The sequence below is a fragment of the Pan troglodytes genome, chromosome 19, assembly GCF_028858775.2.
Source record: "Pan troglodytes isolate AG18354 chromosome 19, NHGRI_mPanTro3-v2.0_pri, whole genome shotgun sequence".
NCBI lineage: Eukaryota > Metazoa > Chordata > Mammalia > Primates > Hominidae > Pan > Pan troglodytes.
This window is the reverse complement of record NC_072417.2, coordinates 15,592,379-15,611,969: the sequence shown is the minus strand read 5'-3', so window position 1 is coordinate 15,611,969 and position 19,591 is coordinate 15,592,379. Positions and strand designations below refer to the sequence as shown.

The 19,591-nt window shown below is 45.9% G+C and overlaps 1 protein-coding gene across 1 annotated transcript; it reads right to left on the bottom strand.

Annotated features, from left to right (window-relative positions):
- Positions 1-122: 122 nt before the first annotated feature.
- Positions 123-19,147, bottom strand: LOC134806916 (ZFP3 zinc finger protein). The gene is made up of 2 exons (XM_016931330.4): positions 18,501-19,147; positions 123-4,995 (listed from the first exon to the last, which is right to left on the bottom strand). Exon 2 carries the CDS (start codon positions 4,985-4,987, stop codon positions 3,479-3,481), a length of 1,509 nt encoding a protein of 502 aa, XP_016786819.1. The 5' UTR covers positions 4,988-4,995; positions 18,501-19,147; the 3' UTR covers positions 123-3,478.
- Positions 19,148-19,591: the final 444 nt, after the last annotated feature.

Below are 19,591 nucleotides of genomic sequence, written 5' to 3'. Positions count from 1 at the left end.
TGTGGGGGTATTTAGGTAAGGTGAAACCTACAAGGTGGGGATGAAACTGGTAAACAAAGTCCTTATTAAAAACCATAGTGAAACATAATGCAATTTGGAATAAACATGACAAAGGCATTATATCAATAAAATAGTAAAGAAATATTTTATTTACCTAAGGTGTTAGTATACCATTAAAATTAGGGAAGGAAGAAAATTTTGTACATGGGCATAGCTTCAAAAATTCTGAAGGGTATTTCTGGGTATTTAGATAGGACTTTTAAGATTGAGGCCTGTGCGGTTTTTTAATGGGTCTAAAATTAAGACAATTCATGTCCTTTCCTTGATAGTATTTGCACAAATCATCATTACCAGTCACGACTGTGGTCAGATGCTGACTCCCAAGTAAGTCGAAGAGGGAGGCAAACAGAAGGAAAAGAGAAATCTTCCTGAGATATCTGGGTAAGACATGAAGAGGACAGAGAATTGAGGTTAAGGATTTGCGTATATGTACCTAATAAGATACAGGTGATTTCATTCACCAGAAATCTGGGGCGGGGCGGGGAATATGTATCTATATATGGTAGATTTTCCTGGGAATGAGACGTGAGACCTCCCCCTTAAGAACATGGTCAGGTACAACAGGTCACTAAATTGCCTCCTAATGTTCAAATGAATGAATGGTGAACTAGAGGACGTTTTGCTGAGCAGGAATGGGTTTAAGAGGGTAATTGAGCTAGGGCCAGGGGAGGCGAGGTGATGGATTGGATATCTAGTAGGCAAAAAGAAGTTGAGGTGACTGAGCCTTGAGAGGGGAGGACAAGAGAAAAACCTTCATTGGTTTGGCCAGTAAGGTACTTCTGAGAACAAAATGTCTAATAGGATGCACAATGTGAACTCTTCTCCTTTGCTTACACACTATCTTCAGTGAAGTCCATATTGCTCAGGGGTGTTTGTGTGCATAGATTGTTTAGGAGAAGCTTGAAGGGGTGCCAAATTCTCTATCAGGGCTGACAAGAGGTAAATGTGGAAATAAAATATGCAAACACGGGAATCAGGCATGGAAGGGATAGGTGAGATCCAGGTTTCATGTGAGAAAGATATGGTCTGGGCACAATTCAATTTGTGCTCCAGCAATGAAAAAGGAATAAGACGGCGCACTTCACTTGTAATCAACCTAAGGGAAGAAGTAAATCAAACAACTTCCCTTACTAAGAGTGTGACTGTTAGAGGCAGAGGTATCTGGAAGGATGTGGAAACTCTGCAATCATCTATTTGTACAACCCTTTTCTCAAGCCAAGGATATAAACCTGGGAAGACACCTATATTGGAGTACAGAATAAACCCATTTGGTGAATTATTTTTGGCTGTGATCAGTTCTGTTACCAAGGACATGATTTAAATTTGTTATATTCAAATCTACATAGAAATCAGTAATAGAAACTGTGCAAAGGGTTTCAGATAAGGCAGTAATGAATCTGCCTACCTGCGGCACAGCACAGTGGTTAAGAGCATCAACCAGGTTTGGAGTCTTGGCTGTCGCTCTTACTAGCTGTGGAATCATGGGTCAATTACTTAACACTGCCCCTTCTTATCTTTTAAATTGGGGTAAGAATACCCACATCATTGATGGTTGCACCACTATGTAAATTAAAAATCATTCAACTGAACACTTAAAACAGGTGAATTTTATAGTACGTAAATTATACCTTCATAAAGCTTTAAAAAAATGAGTACCCACATCATAGAAATGATGTGAAAATTAAAATGTAAACTGGCACTGTGCCTGTCAGGTAGTAAACACTCAATAAATATTAGTGACTAATATTAGTGTAACAAAGATGAGGTTAAAGAATAATAAAGATATATAAAGTTAAATTTTTAAAGAATTAAGGAATTATTGGGCTGGTTGAAACTTTTGAGATCACTTAGTTCAACTCTTTCATTTTACAGAGGAGAAAATTGGAGACCAGCAGGTGAAGTGCCTTATTCAAGGTCTAGCGCTAAGACCAGACCCCAGGCCTGCTGGACCCCCATTAGTGCAATTCCCACTGTCACCCACTGCCTCAGAAACATGGACACATGAAAAATGTAGGCTGTTTCCTTAAAGAAGAAATAAATATAGAACACAAAAAACATGCAGACACAGCGAAGAAAGAATTTCAAGGCCGGGCATGGTAGCTCACACCTGTAATCTCAATAATTTGGGAAGCTGAGGCAAAAAGATTGCTGGAGCCCAGGCATTCAAGACCAGCCTGGGCAACATAGCAATACTTTATCTCCATTTTTTAAAAGTTATTCAAGAAAAAAGAATTTCAAGGCCAAGGGGCAAAACCAAGAAGAGGCTACGACATCCTGACTTAGCCAGGGCCTCCAGTGGGGTCCAGGTCATGAGAACTTAAGTGCTTTGGCAAGGCCAGGTTTGTCATCAGGTGAACTGGCTCATCACTGTAGCCAGGTGCCCAGAGGAGGTGAAGCCACAGTCCTCTCTGCTACTTACTGTCACAATATCTGTCAGCAGTGGCAGGAGATGGGGCTAAAAATATATGCAGCAGAATTCTTAGGAGCAGTCAGTCTGAGCACCCCTGAAGTGTGGACAGCTCCTGAAGAGCTGCTTCTGCCCATGCCGAGCAGTGTGACCTCAATTGTTTATCCCCTGGTGTTGCCTAATCAGCCCCTCTGGATTCTAAGGCCTTCACTTATAATCCCGTTGTAAATTGCCTGTCAGTTCCTCCATCATGGCAGCCTCTTCAGATGAATAAGGAAGGCTGACAGATGTGAAATGAGCCTGCTTCTTCATTAATGCTGCCATCTTCTAAAGTAACTTCATAGCAGGGCTGGACGACTTTGAAGCTAATAACAGCTTACTAAATTATTCCAATGCTAAACAGTGGACAGGAGAATGAGGTGTGTCTTCTAAGTTATGACTTTCTAATATTTCGGGGGTAACAGTCAGTGAGTCGACTCTCATTCTTAGGAGGTGGTGGAATCCTGTTCCCACAATTTTGCTGAAGAGTAATTTAGGAAAGATGGCTGGTACAGACCCTTAATGTTTGTTATGTGATCCACTGGGGGAGGAGAAGGGGAAGGAAGAAGGACAGAGGGGAAATTAAGGCCTGAAATAGCTTTTATGATTTAACTTAGCACACTGAAACCTCTCAATGAATAATTCATAAAAGTGCCTCATTAGTGCCTGCAGTCCTAGCTACTTGGAAGGCTGAGGCAGGAGGACTGTTTGAGCCCAGGAGTTCAAGGAAGCAGTGAGTTACGACTGTGCCACTGCATCCCATCCTGGGCAACAGAGGAAGACCCCAATGCTTAAAAAAAAAAAAAAAAAGTGCCTCATCTTCTTCAACCAACTATTTAAAATCAGTGGGAGGACAGAGGAGGTTCTGTCCATTCATTGGATTTGAATATTTGGTGCGCATATTTGCATATTATGAACAAATGAATAAGTTGGACTTTAGCTTTTCCACTAAAAGCTTTCCTATTTTGCAGATTACTCCATACAGTGAACACTTTGATGTCGGAGGAGGTGAGAGCTCCGACTAAAAGTCTTCTGACATTCTTGGCACTCATAAGGCTTCTCTCCAGTGTGAATTCTCTGATGTATGATAAGTTGGGAATGCTGGCTAAATGTTTTCTCACACTCGCTACATTCATAAGGTTTCTCTCCAATATGAATTTTCTGGTGGAGAAGCAGCTCAGAATTATCCCAAAAGGTTCTTGCACACTCATTACATTGATGGGGTTTCTCTCCAGTATGAATTCTCTGGTGGACAATAAGGTGAGAGGTCCGCCTGAAAGCCTTTCCACACTCAAAGCATTCATAGGGTTTCTCTCCAGTGTGAATTCTCTCGTGTCTAAGAAGTTCTGAGTTCCCCCTGAAGGCCTTCCCACATTCCTTACATACATAGGGCTTCTCACCAGTATGAATTCTAATATGTCTAATAATCTCTGAGTTCTGGCCAAAAGTTTTCCCACATTCATTACATTCATAGGGTTTGTCCCCTGTATGAATTCTCTGATGCCGGATAAGCTCAGAACTCTGCCCGAAGCCCTTCCCACATTCATTACACAGATATGGTTTTTCTCCAGTATGAATTTTCTGGTGTCTAATAAGGCCTGAGCTATGCTTGAAGGCTTTGCCACACTCATTGCATTCATGGTATCTTTCTTCAGTATGAATTCTCTGATGCTGAATAAGCTGTGAACTAACCCTAAAGGTCTTCCCACATTCATTACATTCATACGGTTTCTCTCCAGTATGGATTCTCTGGTGTAGAATAAGGGCTGAATTTTGACTGAAGGCTTTACCACATTCTTCACATTTATAGGGTCTCTCTCCAGTATGAATTCTATGATGGTGAATAAGGTGTGAACTCTGAATGAAGGCCTTTCCACATTCATTACAAGCAAAGGGTTTTTCTCCAGCATGAATTCTCAGGTGCCGTCGAAGGCTTGAATTAGTTCCAAATGTCTTTCCACATTCTTTACATTCAAAGGGTTTTTCTCCACTATGAACTCTCATATGCTGGATGAGATGTGAGTTCTGATTAAAGGCTTTCCCACATTCTTTACATGTATGAGGCTTTTCTCCCACAGAACTTCTCTGTGTTTTGTTAGATTCTAAAATCTCTAGGAAGTTTTGGCCAGAGGTAGCAAATGCACTAACTCCCTCTGTTGTATCTCCCTGATGTGTAACCAGATTTGGGCTGGGACTGCAGCCTCTCTCACTCTCATTATTCTCCCGGTCTTTCTCACTTGAGGGTGATTTCTTAAAGATCATCAACCCTGATGGAAAGTCTCTCTCCTGAGGAGACATCTGCTCTATAACCTCTTCCATGGACTCTCTCGAATGTCCCTCCAACATGTCTTCTTCACATCCTGCTCCAAACTCATGATCTTGGTAAACCACTTTTGGAAATTTTTCTAATAATGACCCATGTGGCTCAGATTCTTCAGAAATTTCTTCCTTGGGAATCACCTCCTTGTTCTCAGTCCCCATCTCACAATCTGAAATGAGAGAGGTAAGTATGTGAAGGGACTGTATCATATTTAAATGAAGCTAACACTAGAGGAGAACAGAGCTTTGATGTAGTTCTCATAGCACTCAGAAACAGTCTTGGTCAGGGGAGGAGGGCAGCTGAGGCAGGAGGATTGCTTGAGCCTGGGGAGGTCAAGGCTGCAGTGAGCTGAAATGCGCCACTGCACTTCAGCCTGGGTGACAGGGCGAGACCCTCTCAAAACAAAAAAACAAAACAGAAACAGTCTTGGTATCTGGCGAAATGACAAGATGCTGCCAAAGAGAAGATCCAGATTTAGGATTATGGTGGACATGCTAAACAGTGGATGCTGACAGGAGTGAGAAAAGATTTCAAGAGAGAAGTAGGAAATGGATGGTAAAGAGATGCTGATAAAAAAAAAAAAATCCATAATATTAACGGTGAGTTGGGTTAGAACCTGAAGGTGATTAAAGAAAACATCTAGGGAAAATGGTGGCCATATTAATAGATAGGTATACGATAAATATTGAAAGAAGGGACAGAAATGACATGGTGGTTCACATCTGTAATCCCAGCACTTTGGGAGGCCGAAGCGGGCTGATCATTTGAGCTCAGGAGTTCAAGACCAACCTGGGCAACATGGCGAAACCCTGTCTACTAAAAATACAAAAACTAGCTGGGCATGGTGGCGTACACCTGTAGTCCTAGCTTCTTGGGGGGCTGAGGCAGGACAATTGCTTGAACCAGGGAGGCGGAGGTTGCAGTAAGTGGAGACTGCACCACTGCACTCCAGGCTGGGTGACAGAGTCAGACCCTGTCTCAAAAAAGAAAAAAAAAAGGACAAGTTAATAGAAATAACTTTTGGGTGTATAGGGGAAGTAACTGCAAAATGAGTAACAAGAGGACTATTCTTAGTCCTGTTCTCTGGTACTCATCAGCTCTATAGAGCAGGCGAGGGGACATAGAGGGCTTACCTCTTCAAAAGAGTAATGTGTCTTAGCTATAACTAGCACAGAAGTACCGCCTTTGGCTCCCTGACATTTGGAGCCACTGGCTTTAAACTTCTCCAAATGGCTACTGAATTGTGTCAATACCATTTACTGAATAATTCTTTCCCCTACAGATTTAAAATGCCACCTATGCCATAGTCTAAATATCCATCTATATTTGGGCCAACTTCTGGATTCTATTCAGTTCCACTGATCCTTGTCTTCTCTAATATCAAACAGTTCAACCTGTTAGCTTTATTAACATTTTTAATATATGCTAGAGAAAGTTATCTCAGTTTTCTTTTTCAGACCTTTCCTGTCTATTCTCATATCTTCCCAAGTAAACTTTAGTATAAATTTGTAGTCCAAACTTATGCTGATGTTGTTTTTATGTTCATCATGTCTCTATACCTCTTTTCATTTAGTGAGATTTTCTTACATTTTGTAACTGGCTATTACTTTTATATATAGCAATGCTGTTGATCATTACATATTAATTTTGTAATCAGCTCTCTTATAGTATTTTCTTAATACCTTCATAGATTACTTAAAGAGTACATTTTTGGCAGGGTGTGGTGGCTCACGCCTGTAATTCCAGTACTTTGGGAGGCAGAGGTGGGAAGATGGCTTGAGCTCAGGAGTTCAAGACCAGCCTAGGTAACATAGGGAGATCTTGTCTCAACTAAAATTTTTTAAAAATTGGCCAGGGGCAGTGGCATGTGTCTGTAGTCTCAGCTACTGGGGAGGCTGAGGTAGGAGGGTCACTTGAGCCCAGGGGGTCAAGGCTGCAATGAGCTGTGATTGTGCCACTGTACTCCAGCCTGGGCAACAGAGCAAGACACCTTGTTTCTTGGGCAGGGGTGGGTGGGGGGAGAGTACCTTTTTAAAACTTTTACAAAGATTTTTAGTTGTGGCAAAAATGTTTAGTTGCCTACCCCAATATTATTCCCCATTGCCTTATAACAGAATAATAAATTTATATAGTGTGGCAATTAGCCTAGCTAAAAAAATACATTCCCCAGGTTTTTAATTTTTGCAGTTGGGATTGGCCACATGATCATATTCTAGCCAATGAGACAGTGAGATGCAAATGAAACCACATGGGACTACTAGGAAATCTCCTAAAGGATGAGGAGATACATTTCTTCCATCTTGTCTTCCATGCTGTTCCCAGAGCATGATGTGATAGCTGGACACCATCCTGGACCATGAGTATACTGGCATAGCCTAGGACTGGGGATCACAGCTGGAAGGAACCTGGGACCCTGATGACTCCATGGTACTGCCATACCAATCCTGGAATGCCAGCCTCTGGACTTCATTTATCTAAGAGAGAAATAAGCTTTTGCCTTGCTTAAGATATTGGGGGTTTTTTGTTATTATACGAGGCCAAACCTATTCCTAATAAAACTGTCCTGGGGATTTGGCTGTCCCCACCACAGACAAGGGGTCCAAATGCCAGGAGAATAAGCCTGACCTTTGTTCAGATGGTAAGCAATCTGGAACTAATATTAAAGTGGCCTTTGCTTAGGGCAGTCTATTTGTGCACTACGGCAAATCTGAGGAATACAATCCTCCCGTCAGTGAAAGTGTTCACTGTGGAAGGTGATTCTCAAGGGGGCATGGGAATGTATGGAACTTCATCCTTTAGACATTGCAGAACTATGGGATGGTTTTTTAAACCAAGGAATGACATGGTCCCTAGTCAGATTAGCATTCCACGCAGATGCACACTCGTGGTCATTTAGTGGCTGAAGTAGAAAGCAGTAGGCCTGGCCGGGCGCGGTGGCTCACGCCTGTAATCCCAGCACTTTGGGAGGCCGAGGATGGTGGATCACGAGGTCAGAAGATTGAGACCATCTTGGCTAACACGGTGAAACCCCGTCTCTACTAAAAATACAAAAAATTAGCCGGGCATGGTGGCGGGTGCCTGTAGTCCCAGCACTTTGGGAGGCCAAGGCGGGAGGATCATGAGATCAGGAGACTGAGACCATCCTGGCTCACACGGTGAAACCCCATCTCTACTAAAAAAAAAAAAAAAAGAAAAGAAAGCAGTAGGCCTGCACATAGGAAGATCAGCTGGGAAGCTGCTGCAGTCATCAAGGCAAAAGGTGATGTGATCTCACTAGAGCACTAGTAGCAGTGGGGAGGAAGAGACAGGCTGGGGAAATACGGAAGAGGTCAAATTCTGCGAGACTTGGTGTGTGACTGGAGATAGGTGTAAGGAGGGAGGACTCAAAGATGGTGCCCAGATCTCACTCAATTTGAGGGATGGTAATTAGATGGATGGTGGTGCCACAATATTCTGAATACTGGGAGAGGAGCTAGTATAGCAATAAAAGATGATCAATGAGCTCTGTTTTGGACAAAATGAGTTTCAAGGTATCCACAGAGAGGTATCAAAGAATCAGTCAAAATATATTGGTCTAAAGCTCAAAGTAGTCAGGACTAGAGATAGACTTGAGAGTACTCAGCCTGAGTGTAGCATGAGAACCATCAGAGGCTGTGAACAGAAGCCTAGGAGTCAAAGAAACAAGTCACGAGTGCTCCAGTTATCTTCCATTTTCCCTCTAGATCTTCTTTCCACCTTTCTCCCTGTCCCTCTTTGCCCCAGAAGCCTAACCTGTATGGAACACATCAACAGAGCCTGTGGCTTCCAGCTGTGGTCCACCAATGAGGAGCCCCAGCAGGGGTCTGGAAGCAGGGACGAAAGGGCAGGGCAGGAGAAAGGGGTCAGGGTTCCTTCCTGTGAGGTCGCCTTGGGTTGGTGTTGTCCCTCAACTGAGGTCCCTACTCCTCTCAACTCTATCCTACTCAGTAGTCTCTCTGTCTAGGTTCCAGTAACCTCTACTCCCTCCTGTCTCTTCAGGCCCAGGGCTAGTGACTATTATTGCCAGCCCTGGGTTCTTCAATGACCTGCCCACACCTAGATCATTTATAATTAACCTCGCTGCAAATAAACCCTCCTCAAATTATCCTAATTTGAGTGAGCTGTTTCCTGTTCAGACTCCGTTCATAAAGGGGTGAGTAGAGGAAGAGAATGAGCCAAGAAGATAAAGAATGGTAGTGAAACCGAAAAACCAGAATAATGTGTCACAGAAGTCACTTAGGCATTGGCAGAGGGAATTTAAAAATATCGAGTGAAGGCTAGGAACGGTGGCTCACGCCTTTAATGCCAGCACTTTGGGAGGAGTAGGTGGGAGGATCACTTGAGCCCAGGAGTTTGAGACCAGCCTGGGAAACATAGCAAGACCCCATCTCTACAAATTAAAAATTTAGCCAGGCATAGTGGCATGTGCCTGTAGTCCCAGCTACTCGGGAAGCTGAGGTGGGAGGATCACTTGAGCCTGTGAGGTAGAGGCTGCGGTAACCTATGACTGAGCCACTGTACTCCAGCCTGGGCAACAGAGTGAGACTCTGTCTCAAAAAAAAAAAAAAAAAAAATCAAATGCAGTTGAGATTCGCTAGGATAAGAATTAGAAAATGTCTACTGAGGCTGGGCACAGTGGCTCACGCCTGTAATCCCAGCACTTTGGGAGGCCAAGGCAGGCAGATCATGAGGTCAGGAGATCGAGACCATCTTGGCTAACACGGTGAAACGCCGTCTCTACTAAAATTACAAAAAAAGGAGCCAGGCGTGGTGGCGGGCGCCTGTAGTCCCAGCTACTCGGGAGGCTGAGGCAAGAGAATGGCCTGAACCCGGGAGGCGGAGCTTGCAGTGAGCCGAGATCACACCTCTGCACTCCAGCCTAGGTAACAGAGCGAGACTCCGTCTCAAAAAAAAAAAAAAGAAAGAAAGAAAGAAAATGTGTACTGAGACAATAGATAGTCACATATGAACTGTGAGCACAGATTCAGGGGAATGACAGTAGCAAAAGCCAGCTGGTAGTGGACTGAATAATGAATTTGCTGCTTCTTTCAAAAAAAAAAAAAAAAAGTGGATGAAAGGAGAAGACCAGGATGGACAGTGCTATAGAGCAAGGCTTTCCTCTCATGGAAGAGATATGAACATGTTTATATTAGAAGGAATAGGTCCAGCAGAGAGACAGGGGTTAAGAGTGAAGAAAGGATGAGATTACTGAAGAAACAAAGACCCTGAGCAGCAGAGGAGGCTGGAGTCATGTGGTAAGGGAAGGGGAAAGGTGGAGATTTGGGGGCGACTTTGGACTCCCCTTCTCTCTGCCCAGCCTCCCGTTATCCACAGGATGTTGGTTACTAACACCATCCGGCTCGGGCACCTCTGGTCACTCATCAGGGCAGCCTGGTAATGCCCCCCTCCCCAGAAACCTGCAAGGAACCTGATCTCCAACTGGAATCCTGAAGTCTTAGAAGCTCTTTGTGCTACACCTGAAAATGAGGTGGAACTTTCTTCCACCTTCCCCATCTCAGCATCTTCTCTCATTTTCCCATGAAATAAGAGAGGGCACCTAAAAACTGTACTTCTTTTTGTTGAAATCTTTGAAAATTATAGGTAATGTGTATCTATACAACTGTAAGAATCCATTGTCGAGAATTTAGCTGTCTTCTTCCTCCATGGTACCATCTGAGTTGGGAAGTACCGTCTTAAATACGTTTCTCTCTCATCCCTACCCAAGAGCAAGTTCCACAAGCTGCCATTTCAGTCTCCATCTGCTTCCAACCCCCTCTCTGGCCTTTCCTTTTCATCCTCATGCCTCCTATACTTGCTTATTTTCCATCATCTAGTTCTTTACAAAATCAGCATTCACAGAGCTGACATGTGTACCACATTAAATGGAAAATCACTTTTTCTTAGCAAAACAAGATACAACAGAAGTTAGGTATGTATTTATCCCCAGTCAAGTAACCAGGACCTAGTTTAAAACTCAAATTCAGGGCCGGGTGTGGTGGCTCACACCTATAATCCCAGCACTTTGGAAGGCCGAGGCGGGCAGATCACGAGGTCAGGAGATCAAGACCATCCTGGCTAACACAGTGAAACTCCATCTCTACTAAAAATACAAAAAATTAGCTGGGCGTGGTGGCGGGCGCTTGTAGTCCCAGCTACTCAGGAGGCTGATGCAGGCGAGTGGCATGAACCCAGGAGGCGGGGCTTGCAGTGAACCAAGATTGCGCCACTGCACTCCAGCCTGGGCGACAGAGCAAGGCTCCGTCTCAAAAAGAAAAAAAAAACTCAAATTCAGAAAGTCTCCCCTGGCCAGGCGCGGTGGCTCATGCCTGTAATCCCAGCACTTTGGGAGGCTGAGGCAGGCAGAACCACCTGAGGTCAGGAGTTCGAGACCAGCCTGGCCAACATGGTGAAACCCTGTCTCTACTAAAAATACACACAAAAAATTAGCCAGGCATGGTGGTGTGCACCTGTAGTCTCAGTTACTGGGGAGGCTGAGGCAGGAGAATCGCTTGAGCCCAGGAGGCACAGGTTGTAGTGAGCCAAGATCACTCCACTGCACTCCAGCCTGTGCAACAGAGTAAGACTCCGTCTCAAAAAAAACACAGAAAGCCTTCCCCAACTAAATCTTACCCACTCTGATCATTCTTTTACTTTGCATTCTGCCAGCAGCACAGTATGTCATTTGTCAAATACTGCTCTATGGGTATCTTCTCAAATACAAATCAAAGCCAATCTCCATTTGGTTGATTCTTCCAGAGGCACAGCCATATATTAGGCCTCAGACTCATATGGAAACACCACTTCTCATAGCCTAAATTCAAATTCCCAAATACAATTTTCTATCTTTCCGTTTCTCACTTCCTCACTTTCCTAAATCTGAAATTAAATGTTTCTGAAGAGAGAGAAGATGGAGGTGCTACTGGAAGAGTAGAGGTTGACCACTGGTCCTCAGTTTGGGCATGACAGGCAGACCTCTATTGGGTTTCCACAGCTCAGAACAGGACCCTCAACTTGGCAGACCTAAATTTGTCTTTTCAATGCACCCAAGGAAAGCAAGCTCAAAAAGCCTCATTCACAAAGTACTGATGTATAAACCAGATATCTATTAATTAACAACAAGAAATAAAATTTATAAAGGACCATATTACCTAGATGAAAATCTACATGAGCCAGGCACAGTAGCTCATGCCTGTAATCCCAGCACTTTGGGAGGCCGAGGCGGGCAGATCACCTGAAGTCAGGAGTTCAAGACCAGCCTGGCCAACATGGTGAAACCTCATCTCTACAAAAATACAAAAATTGGCTGGGCATGATGGTGGGTGCCTATAATCCCAGCTACTCGGGAGGCTGAGGCAGGAGAATCGGTTGAACCTGGGAGGTGGAGGTTGCAGTGAGCTGAGATCGCGCCATTGCACTCCAGCCTGGGCGACAGAGCCAGACTCCATCTCAAAAAAAAAAAAAAAAAAAAAAAGAAAAGAAAAGAAAATCTGCATGGAAAGCCACATAAAACCCTGAAAATTGCTTAGGAGCCCTGAAATCATGGCAGGAAGATCTTGTTAGATGAATGTCTCTTAAACAATCGTTCCTGGCCTGGAACTAGGCTAGCTGCCTAAGAATCCACTGAGAAATCTGTTAAAAATACTAATGTCCAGGTCCCATCTCAGATCTCTCAGAATCAGAATCTCTAGTGGGGCCAAGAGATCTATATTTTAAACAAGTACCCTAGGTGATTCTGATGCCCAGCCAGGTTTGGAAACCACTGTTACAAAGTCTTTTTTTTTTTTTTTTCCTGAGATACAGTTTCGCTCTTGTTCCCCAGCTGGAGTGCAGTGGTGCAATCCTGGCTCACTGCAACCTCCACCTTCCGGGTTCAAGCAATTCTCCTGCCTCAGCCTCCCAAGTAGCTGGGATTACAGGCATGCACCACCGTGCCTGGCTAATTTTGTATTTTTAGTAGAGATGGGGTTTCTCCGTGTTGGTTAGGCTGGTCTCGAACTCCTGACCTCAGGTGATCCACCCACCTCGGCGTCCCAAAGTGCTGGGATTACAAGCATGAGCCACTGCGCCCGGCCTACAAAGTCTTAATGACTGGAGTTATCCTACTCTTAATGTGGTGTATCCATCTTTACCCAAAATCTGGCCTACAGGCACATCAACACAGGTGTCAAGCAGCAGAATTATGGGTACATTGCCAGTTCCTGCTCTGACTTTTTTCCTCTTCTCAATCTAGATTGCCCCTCCCCTCCCCTAAACCTGACAGCAGACAGATATAATACAACTGACTGCATACCTCTTCTGAGTTAAAAACCACCTTTCTCTTATGCTTAACAAACTGACTCTAGTTACTGTAACTGGACCTGATTTTGCCCAAACTGCATCAATCTACATTTACAGCAATCTCTTGTAGCAATATCACAACTTTTTGAACTTATCTGCCAAAAAGCCACACAGTGATTTGTAGTAAAACATTACGGCATAATCTGGCAGCTGACTGACAACCTGATTACATCTTTTAAAAATTCTGTCGGGACTGGGCACGCCTGTAATCCCGGCACTTTGAGTGGCTAAGGTGGGTACATCACTTAAGCCCAGGAGTTTGAGACCAGCCTGGCCAACAGGGCGAAACCTGTCTCTAGAAAAATTACAAAAAAATTAGCCAGCCACGGTGGTGAATGCCTATAATCCCAAGCTACCTGGGCAGCTGAGGTGGGAGGATCACCTGAGGCTGGCAGGTGAAGGCTGCAGTGAGCTGTGATCACACCACTGCACTCCAGCCTGGGTGACAGAATAAGAGACCCTGTCTCAAAAAATGAAGTAAAATTTTGTTGGGAGCAAAGATTGGGACTTGTATTACAAAACGTCCAAAAAACTCACTTCTTCAACAAATTGTCTCTGTATGGCACGCTAGAGGATTTTCCACTGCAGAGGGATGCACCATGGTAACCTTAAGGAGATGCGTGAGTGGTGTCTTTATTTATTTTATTTTACTTATTATTTTTTTGAGACGGAGTCTCACTCTGTCGCCCAGGCTGGAGTGCAGTGGCGTGATCTTGGCTCACTGCAACCTCTGACTCCTGGTTTCAAGCGATTCTCCTGCCTCAGCCTCCCTAGTAGCTGGGATTACACACGCCCACCACCAGGCCCGGCTAATTTTTTATATTTTTAGTAGAGACAGGGTTCCACCCTGTTAGCCAGGATGGTCTCGATCTCCTGACCTCATGATCCGCCCGCCTTGGCCTCCCAAAGTGCTGGGATTACAGGCGTGAGGCACCGTGCCCAGCCTGTTTTTTGTATTTTTAGTAGAGGCGGGGTTTCACCATGTTGGCCAGGCTGGTCTCAAACTCCTGACGTCAAATGATCCACCCACCTCGGCCTCCCAAAGTGCTAGGATTACAGGCGTGAGCCACCATGCCTGGCCGGTGTCTTTCTTTTATAAAAGAAGAAAAGGGCCAGGCGTGGTGGCTCACGCCTGTAATCCCAACACTTTGGGAGGCTGAGGCGGGTGGATCACGAGGTCAGGAGATCGAGACCATCCTGCCTATCACGGTGAAACCCCGCCTCTACTAAAAACACAAAAAATTAGCCAGGCGTGGTGGCGGGCACCTGTAGTCCCAGCTACTCGGGAGGCTGAGGCAGGAGAATGGCGTGAACCCGGGAGGCAGAGCTTGCAGTGAGCCAAGATCGCACCACTGCACTCCAGCCTGGGTGATAGAGCGAGACTCCGTCTCAAAAAAAATAATAATAAAATAAAATGAAGAAAAGAACAATTGTGAAAAAATGTGAGAGAAGAGAAACCTACAGGCCACAGGCCCATTCTTAAGCAGATCACTCATAGGCAAGGATACAAAATAAAGTCAAGGATCTAGAAGTTGATTTCCATTCAACAATCTATGTGGCCAAAGATGTTACAGAAAGTGTCTGTGTACCCCCTCCACATATTTCCATCTGAAGACCACTGCACTATAGCATTCCGGACAGAAAGTGGGCAAGCAAGAGGCCAGGAAGTACAGGAGGAGTAAGAAAAGAAACAGACATCACGGCTAACATGGTGAAACCCCACCTCTACTAAAAATACAAAAATTAGCCAGGTGTGGTGGAAGGCGCCTGTAGTCCCAGCTACTCGGGAGGCTGAGGCAGGAGAATGGTGTGAAGCCCGGGGCAGGCGGAGCTTGCAGTGAGCCAAAATTGCGCCACTGCACTCCAGTGCAGAGTGAGACTCCATCTCAAAAAAGAAAAAAAAAAAAAGAACAGAAACAGAAAAAACATTCGGATTTCAATGTAGCATGCACAAGGGTGGGATAAATATGGAAGGGGGGAAGATGAGCCAGGCAGCACTGACATTTTGATGTGGAGGGTAATGATAAGCTCTCACCATGTGCTAAGCAATTTACAGACATTAACCCTTACCACCACCTCATGAAACAAGCAAGCTGGAGAGCATCAGAGTGAAGAGGGGCCAATCACCATGCTCTCCTGACTTCTTTCAGTGGCAGTTTTGGCAGCCTGAGAATCCAGGGAGATGTGTGGTGGAAGACTGAGGAGGTGAGGCCTAGGGAGGTTAGTCAGGACAGAGCTGAGATGACTAAGTGAGATATGGATGGAAATGAAGGGGGGCTGGGAGGAGTGGGGTGCTAACAGATGGAGGTTACAGAGAGGGTGAAGGATGTGATGAGCACCTTCTTTGTGCTCCAAGGGGAGGTAACCAAGGGAAGGTATTTGGGAAACTGGGATGAGGTTTTATTTTGAAATGTCGAAATTTTAATACCTCAAAAATAATATCCTTTGAAACTCATTAAAATTTATGATGAGAAATGGAAATGTTTTGGATGTCAACTTGCAAATGTATAAAGAGACACAAACCTTCCAAAATTATTTTACGGGTTATGTGAGCAAAAATATTTGCAGTGGCTTTGCTTTCCTTGCCAGAGATCTAACCTCATCCAAGAGCTCCAGCAGGACACTCCAACTGAGTTAACCCAGTCAAATAAATGCCCTAATTCTTGCAAGGCACTGGTTCAGAAACAGCAAGGATTCGGGAATTCCTGGTTTGGAAATGGACATCCACCTTCGTCTGGGTCAATATTCTGAGGACGTTTGCTGGGAGCTTCTGGAAATAGTTTCCCGCCATCCTGAGAGAACCATAGGAAAATACTTCCATATATTATTGCCTGTACCTGCTGCTGCCATCTCACTACCAGCCTGTGGATGAGGGCAGCTAAAGCTAAGAAAAACAAGGAAGATGCCGCCAGGGCCACTGGATTAAATCAGTCCTGAAACCACGATACCTCTTTTTTTTTTTTTTTTTTTCTTTGGAGATGGAGCCTCGCTCTGTCTCCCAGGCTGGAGTGCAATGGCGCAATCTTGGCTCACTGCAACCTCCGCCTCCCAGGCTCAGGCGATTCTCCCACCTCAGCCTCCCAAGCAGCTGGTATTACAGGCATCTGCCACCACGCCTGGCTAATTTTGTATTTCTAGTAGAGACAGGGTTTCACCATGTTGGCCAGGCTGGTCTCGAGCTCCTGACCTCAGGTGATCCACCCACCTCGGCCTCCCAAAGTGCTGGGATTACAGGTGTGAGTCACCACACCCGGCCTATACCTCTTGACTTCCAATTATGAGAGCCTATATACTTGCGTATTTTAAAGCCAGCTTGAGTTGGATTCTGTTACTTACAGACAAAAGCATCTTAGCTAAGGCAGATGATTTTCCTTAACCTCTGAAAGGCCAGATCCTACCAAATATTCCATATTTAGTACAAAGAGCACCTCCTTCTCAAAGTCTTCACTAACATCTACAGGAAAGAGGTTCTCTCTTGGTCCTCTGAGACAGCATTTCATTGGCCCTTTTCTCTTTCATTGTACTATAGTTATCATGTCACTTCCTGTTTATTGCACCCCAAAGCCTACAGAATAAAAACTTCTTCCCATGGCTCATAATGTCCCCCTGAGGAAGCCCATTTCCCTTTCTCATCTCCTGTCCCACACCCTCCATTAACTGCTGGAAGGTGCAGTCATGCTCAGTGTCCTGCAATTCAAACATTTTCTATTCTTTAAAGCTTCTTTGCCTTTGAGAACAAGTTATTCCCACTTCCTGGAAATCTATTGCCTACTTTGTGCACTTCACAAGCATCTCCAAGCCTCAGCTCAGGCATGGACAGACCTCCTCCAATTTTTTTTTTTTTTTTTTTTTTGAGACAGAGTCTCACTGTGTCACCCAGGCTGGAGTGCAGTGATGCGATCTCGGCTCACTGCAACCTCTGCCTCCCAGGTTCAAGCGATTCTCCTGCCTCAGCCTCCTGCGTAGCTGGGATTACAGGTGTGTGCCACCATGCTCAGCTGCTTTTTGTATTTTTAGTAGAGACAGGGTTTCACCATGTTGGTCAGGCTGGTCTCAAACTCCTGACCTCAGGTGATCCGCCCACCTTTGCCTCCCAAAGTGCTGGGATTACAGGCATGAGCCATCACGCCCAGCTGACCCCCTCCATTTTCTTCCCTGACCCCCAGGCTCTAAGGCAGACAGCTACTCCTTCACCTTGTAGCAGCTACCCCACTGCATTATTAATTTTTCATACCTATTTTCTTCTCTAGACCATAAGCAAGGATGCTGTTCCATTCATCCTGGTATTCTGAGTACCTAGCATATTTCAGATACCTGGTAAATGTTAAGTGAATTTGTGTAACTGTCTTATATATATAATGAATCTGCAATACCTCCCTTTTTTCTGAGACAGGGTCTTGGCTCTATTGCCCAGACTCACTGCAGCTTCAACTTCCCAGGCTCAAGAAAATCCTCCCACCTCAGCCTCCCAAGTAGCTGGGACTACAAGCAGGCGCCACCACACCCAACTACCCAACTAATTTCTTTGTTTTTTGTACAGATGGTGTCTCACTATGTTGCCCAGGCTGGTCTTGAACTCCTGTGCTCAAGTGATCCTCCCGCCTAGGCCTCCCAAAATGCTGGGATTGCAGGCATGAGCCACTGCACCCAGCCTCTGTAATACTCTCGATGGCTAACTGGATATTTCATTCATCATTATATCTAAAGAGCCTAGGATAGTGTCTGACACATAGCTGGTGTCGATAACTGTTTGTAAAAATAAGTTCCTTTTCCCAATCTGGGTGATATTTAATTTATGGCACTGTTAACCTCCTTTTCTCTCTTCTCCCTCTGGTACCCATAATAGGGCTCTATCTTTGCAGCTCAAACCTGTCGCCTTTTCACGACCACCCCTCATAAGCCAATATCTTGTCTGGCAGCACAGGGCACAATCTGCCACTAGGGCGTTAAGTTTGTGACACTGCCCGCCATTTCGTCCTAGCGGTTTACTTGGGGGTGGAATGTCTGAGAAAACCACAGCTCCCACGGGTCCCCACCTCGGTACAGAAGGGAGTGTCCCTGCTTCTCCCACCCCCACGGCTGACAGGCACCAAACCAGAGCTGGGACTGTCCCTGGCGGTGTCCAGGCCCCACCCTCCCTGTGTGCAGGTGGAAATGAAGGCCTGGGGGCGGGGGGAATGGAGGGAGGCATAAACTTCAAGGTCACACAGCGAACCCCGGTCAGAACGGGCCTAAACGTAGGGTTTCCGCTCGGCTCTCTAGGGAGCTGGGAGCCCAGCCCCCGCCTACCCCCACAGCCGCGACGGAATGAGGTCTCACCGCAGGCCGCTACTGCCCCGCGCTCGCTCACTCCGCTGAGGCTCCGCGCTGCTGGGCCGCTCGCACAGAGCCCGCAGCTGTTGTCCCGGTGTCACTGGCGACGGGCATCGGCCACTTCCGGTACCCGGGCGGCACTCCAGCCAATCGGCGCACGTCGCACTCCGCTGGAGGAACAGGTGGTCAGCGCACCGACGCCCCCTTGCCTCTTCCGGCTTTGCTTTTCGCCGGTTCTAGCCCTAGCTCAAGTTCCACGTCGCCGCCGCCTGCCGAGCCGGCTCCCTGGAACAGCAAAGTGCACCCATCGATGCCCACTTCAGCCCCGGAATCATTGACGACCTGAGTCCTCCGGGTTTCCTAGAACGGCTCCGGGGATGAACTTCCGCTCCGCGATCTGCCGCTCTGCGCCCTGGTGTCGCTCCCCAAGCATTGCTCTAGGCTCAAGAACTCGAGAATCCGCTTCGCATTCCCGCGGGGACCGTTTGCGCGACCCTTTTAACTCTCCCAACCCGCATCGTTCTTATCCCATCCTTCCTTTCCACAGACTCCCTGGGTCTGATAAACACAGGGCTGCAGATCCTGGGAACAGGTCTCTCCTCGGCGGGAGCGAAGGGAGACATGCTTTGAGTTCCGGAAGGGCTTGCAGGAGTGACGTTTGGGCTGAAATCTCAAGATTGCGTGGGAATTACCAAGGTTAAGAGTAAAGGCCTAGGTTAAGCTGCTGAGGCCACGGAAACAGCATTCTGCAGCTAGCCTTCCTGGGTTCCCTGAGCAAGCTTGGCCCATTCTCACCTCAGAACCTTTCCTTGTTACTTCCTCTGTAATTTTGCACAGCCAGCTTGTTTTCTTGTTTGTTTGTTTGTTTGTTTGTTTTTTGAGATGGAGTTTCGCTCTTGTTGCCCAGGCTGGAGTGCGATGGCGCCATCTCCGCTCACCGCAACCTCCGCCTCCCGGATTCAAGCGATTCTCCTACTTCGGCCTCCCCGAGTAACTGGGATTACAAGCATGTGCCACCACGCCCGGCTAATTTTGTATTTTAGGTAGAGACGGGGTTTCTCCATTTTGGTCAGGCTGGTCTCGAACTCCCGACCTCA

Bases quoted from the DNA above. Each gene is read 5' to 3' on its own strand.
- LOC134806916 (XM_016931330.4), bottom strand. From the start codon at position 4,987: ATGGGGACTGAGAACAAGGAGGTGATTCCCAAGGAAGAAATTTCTGAA.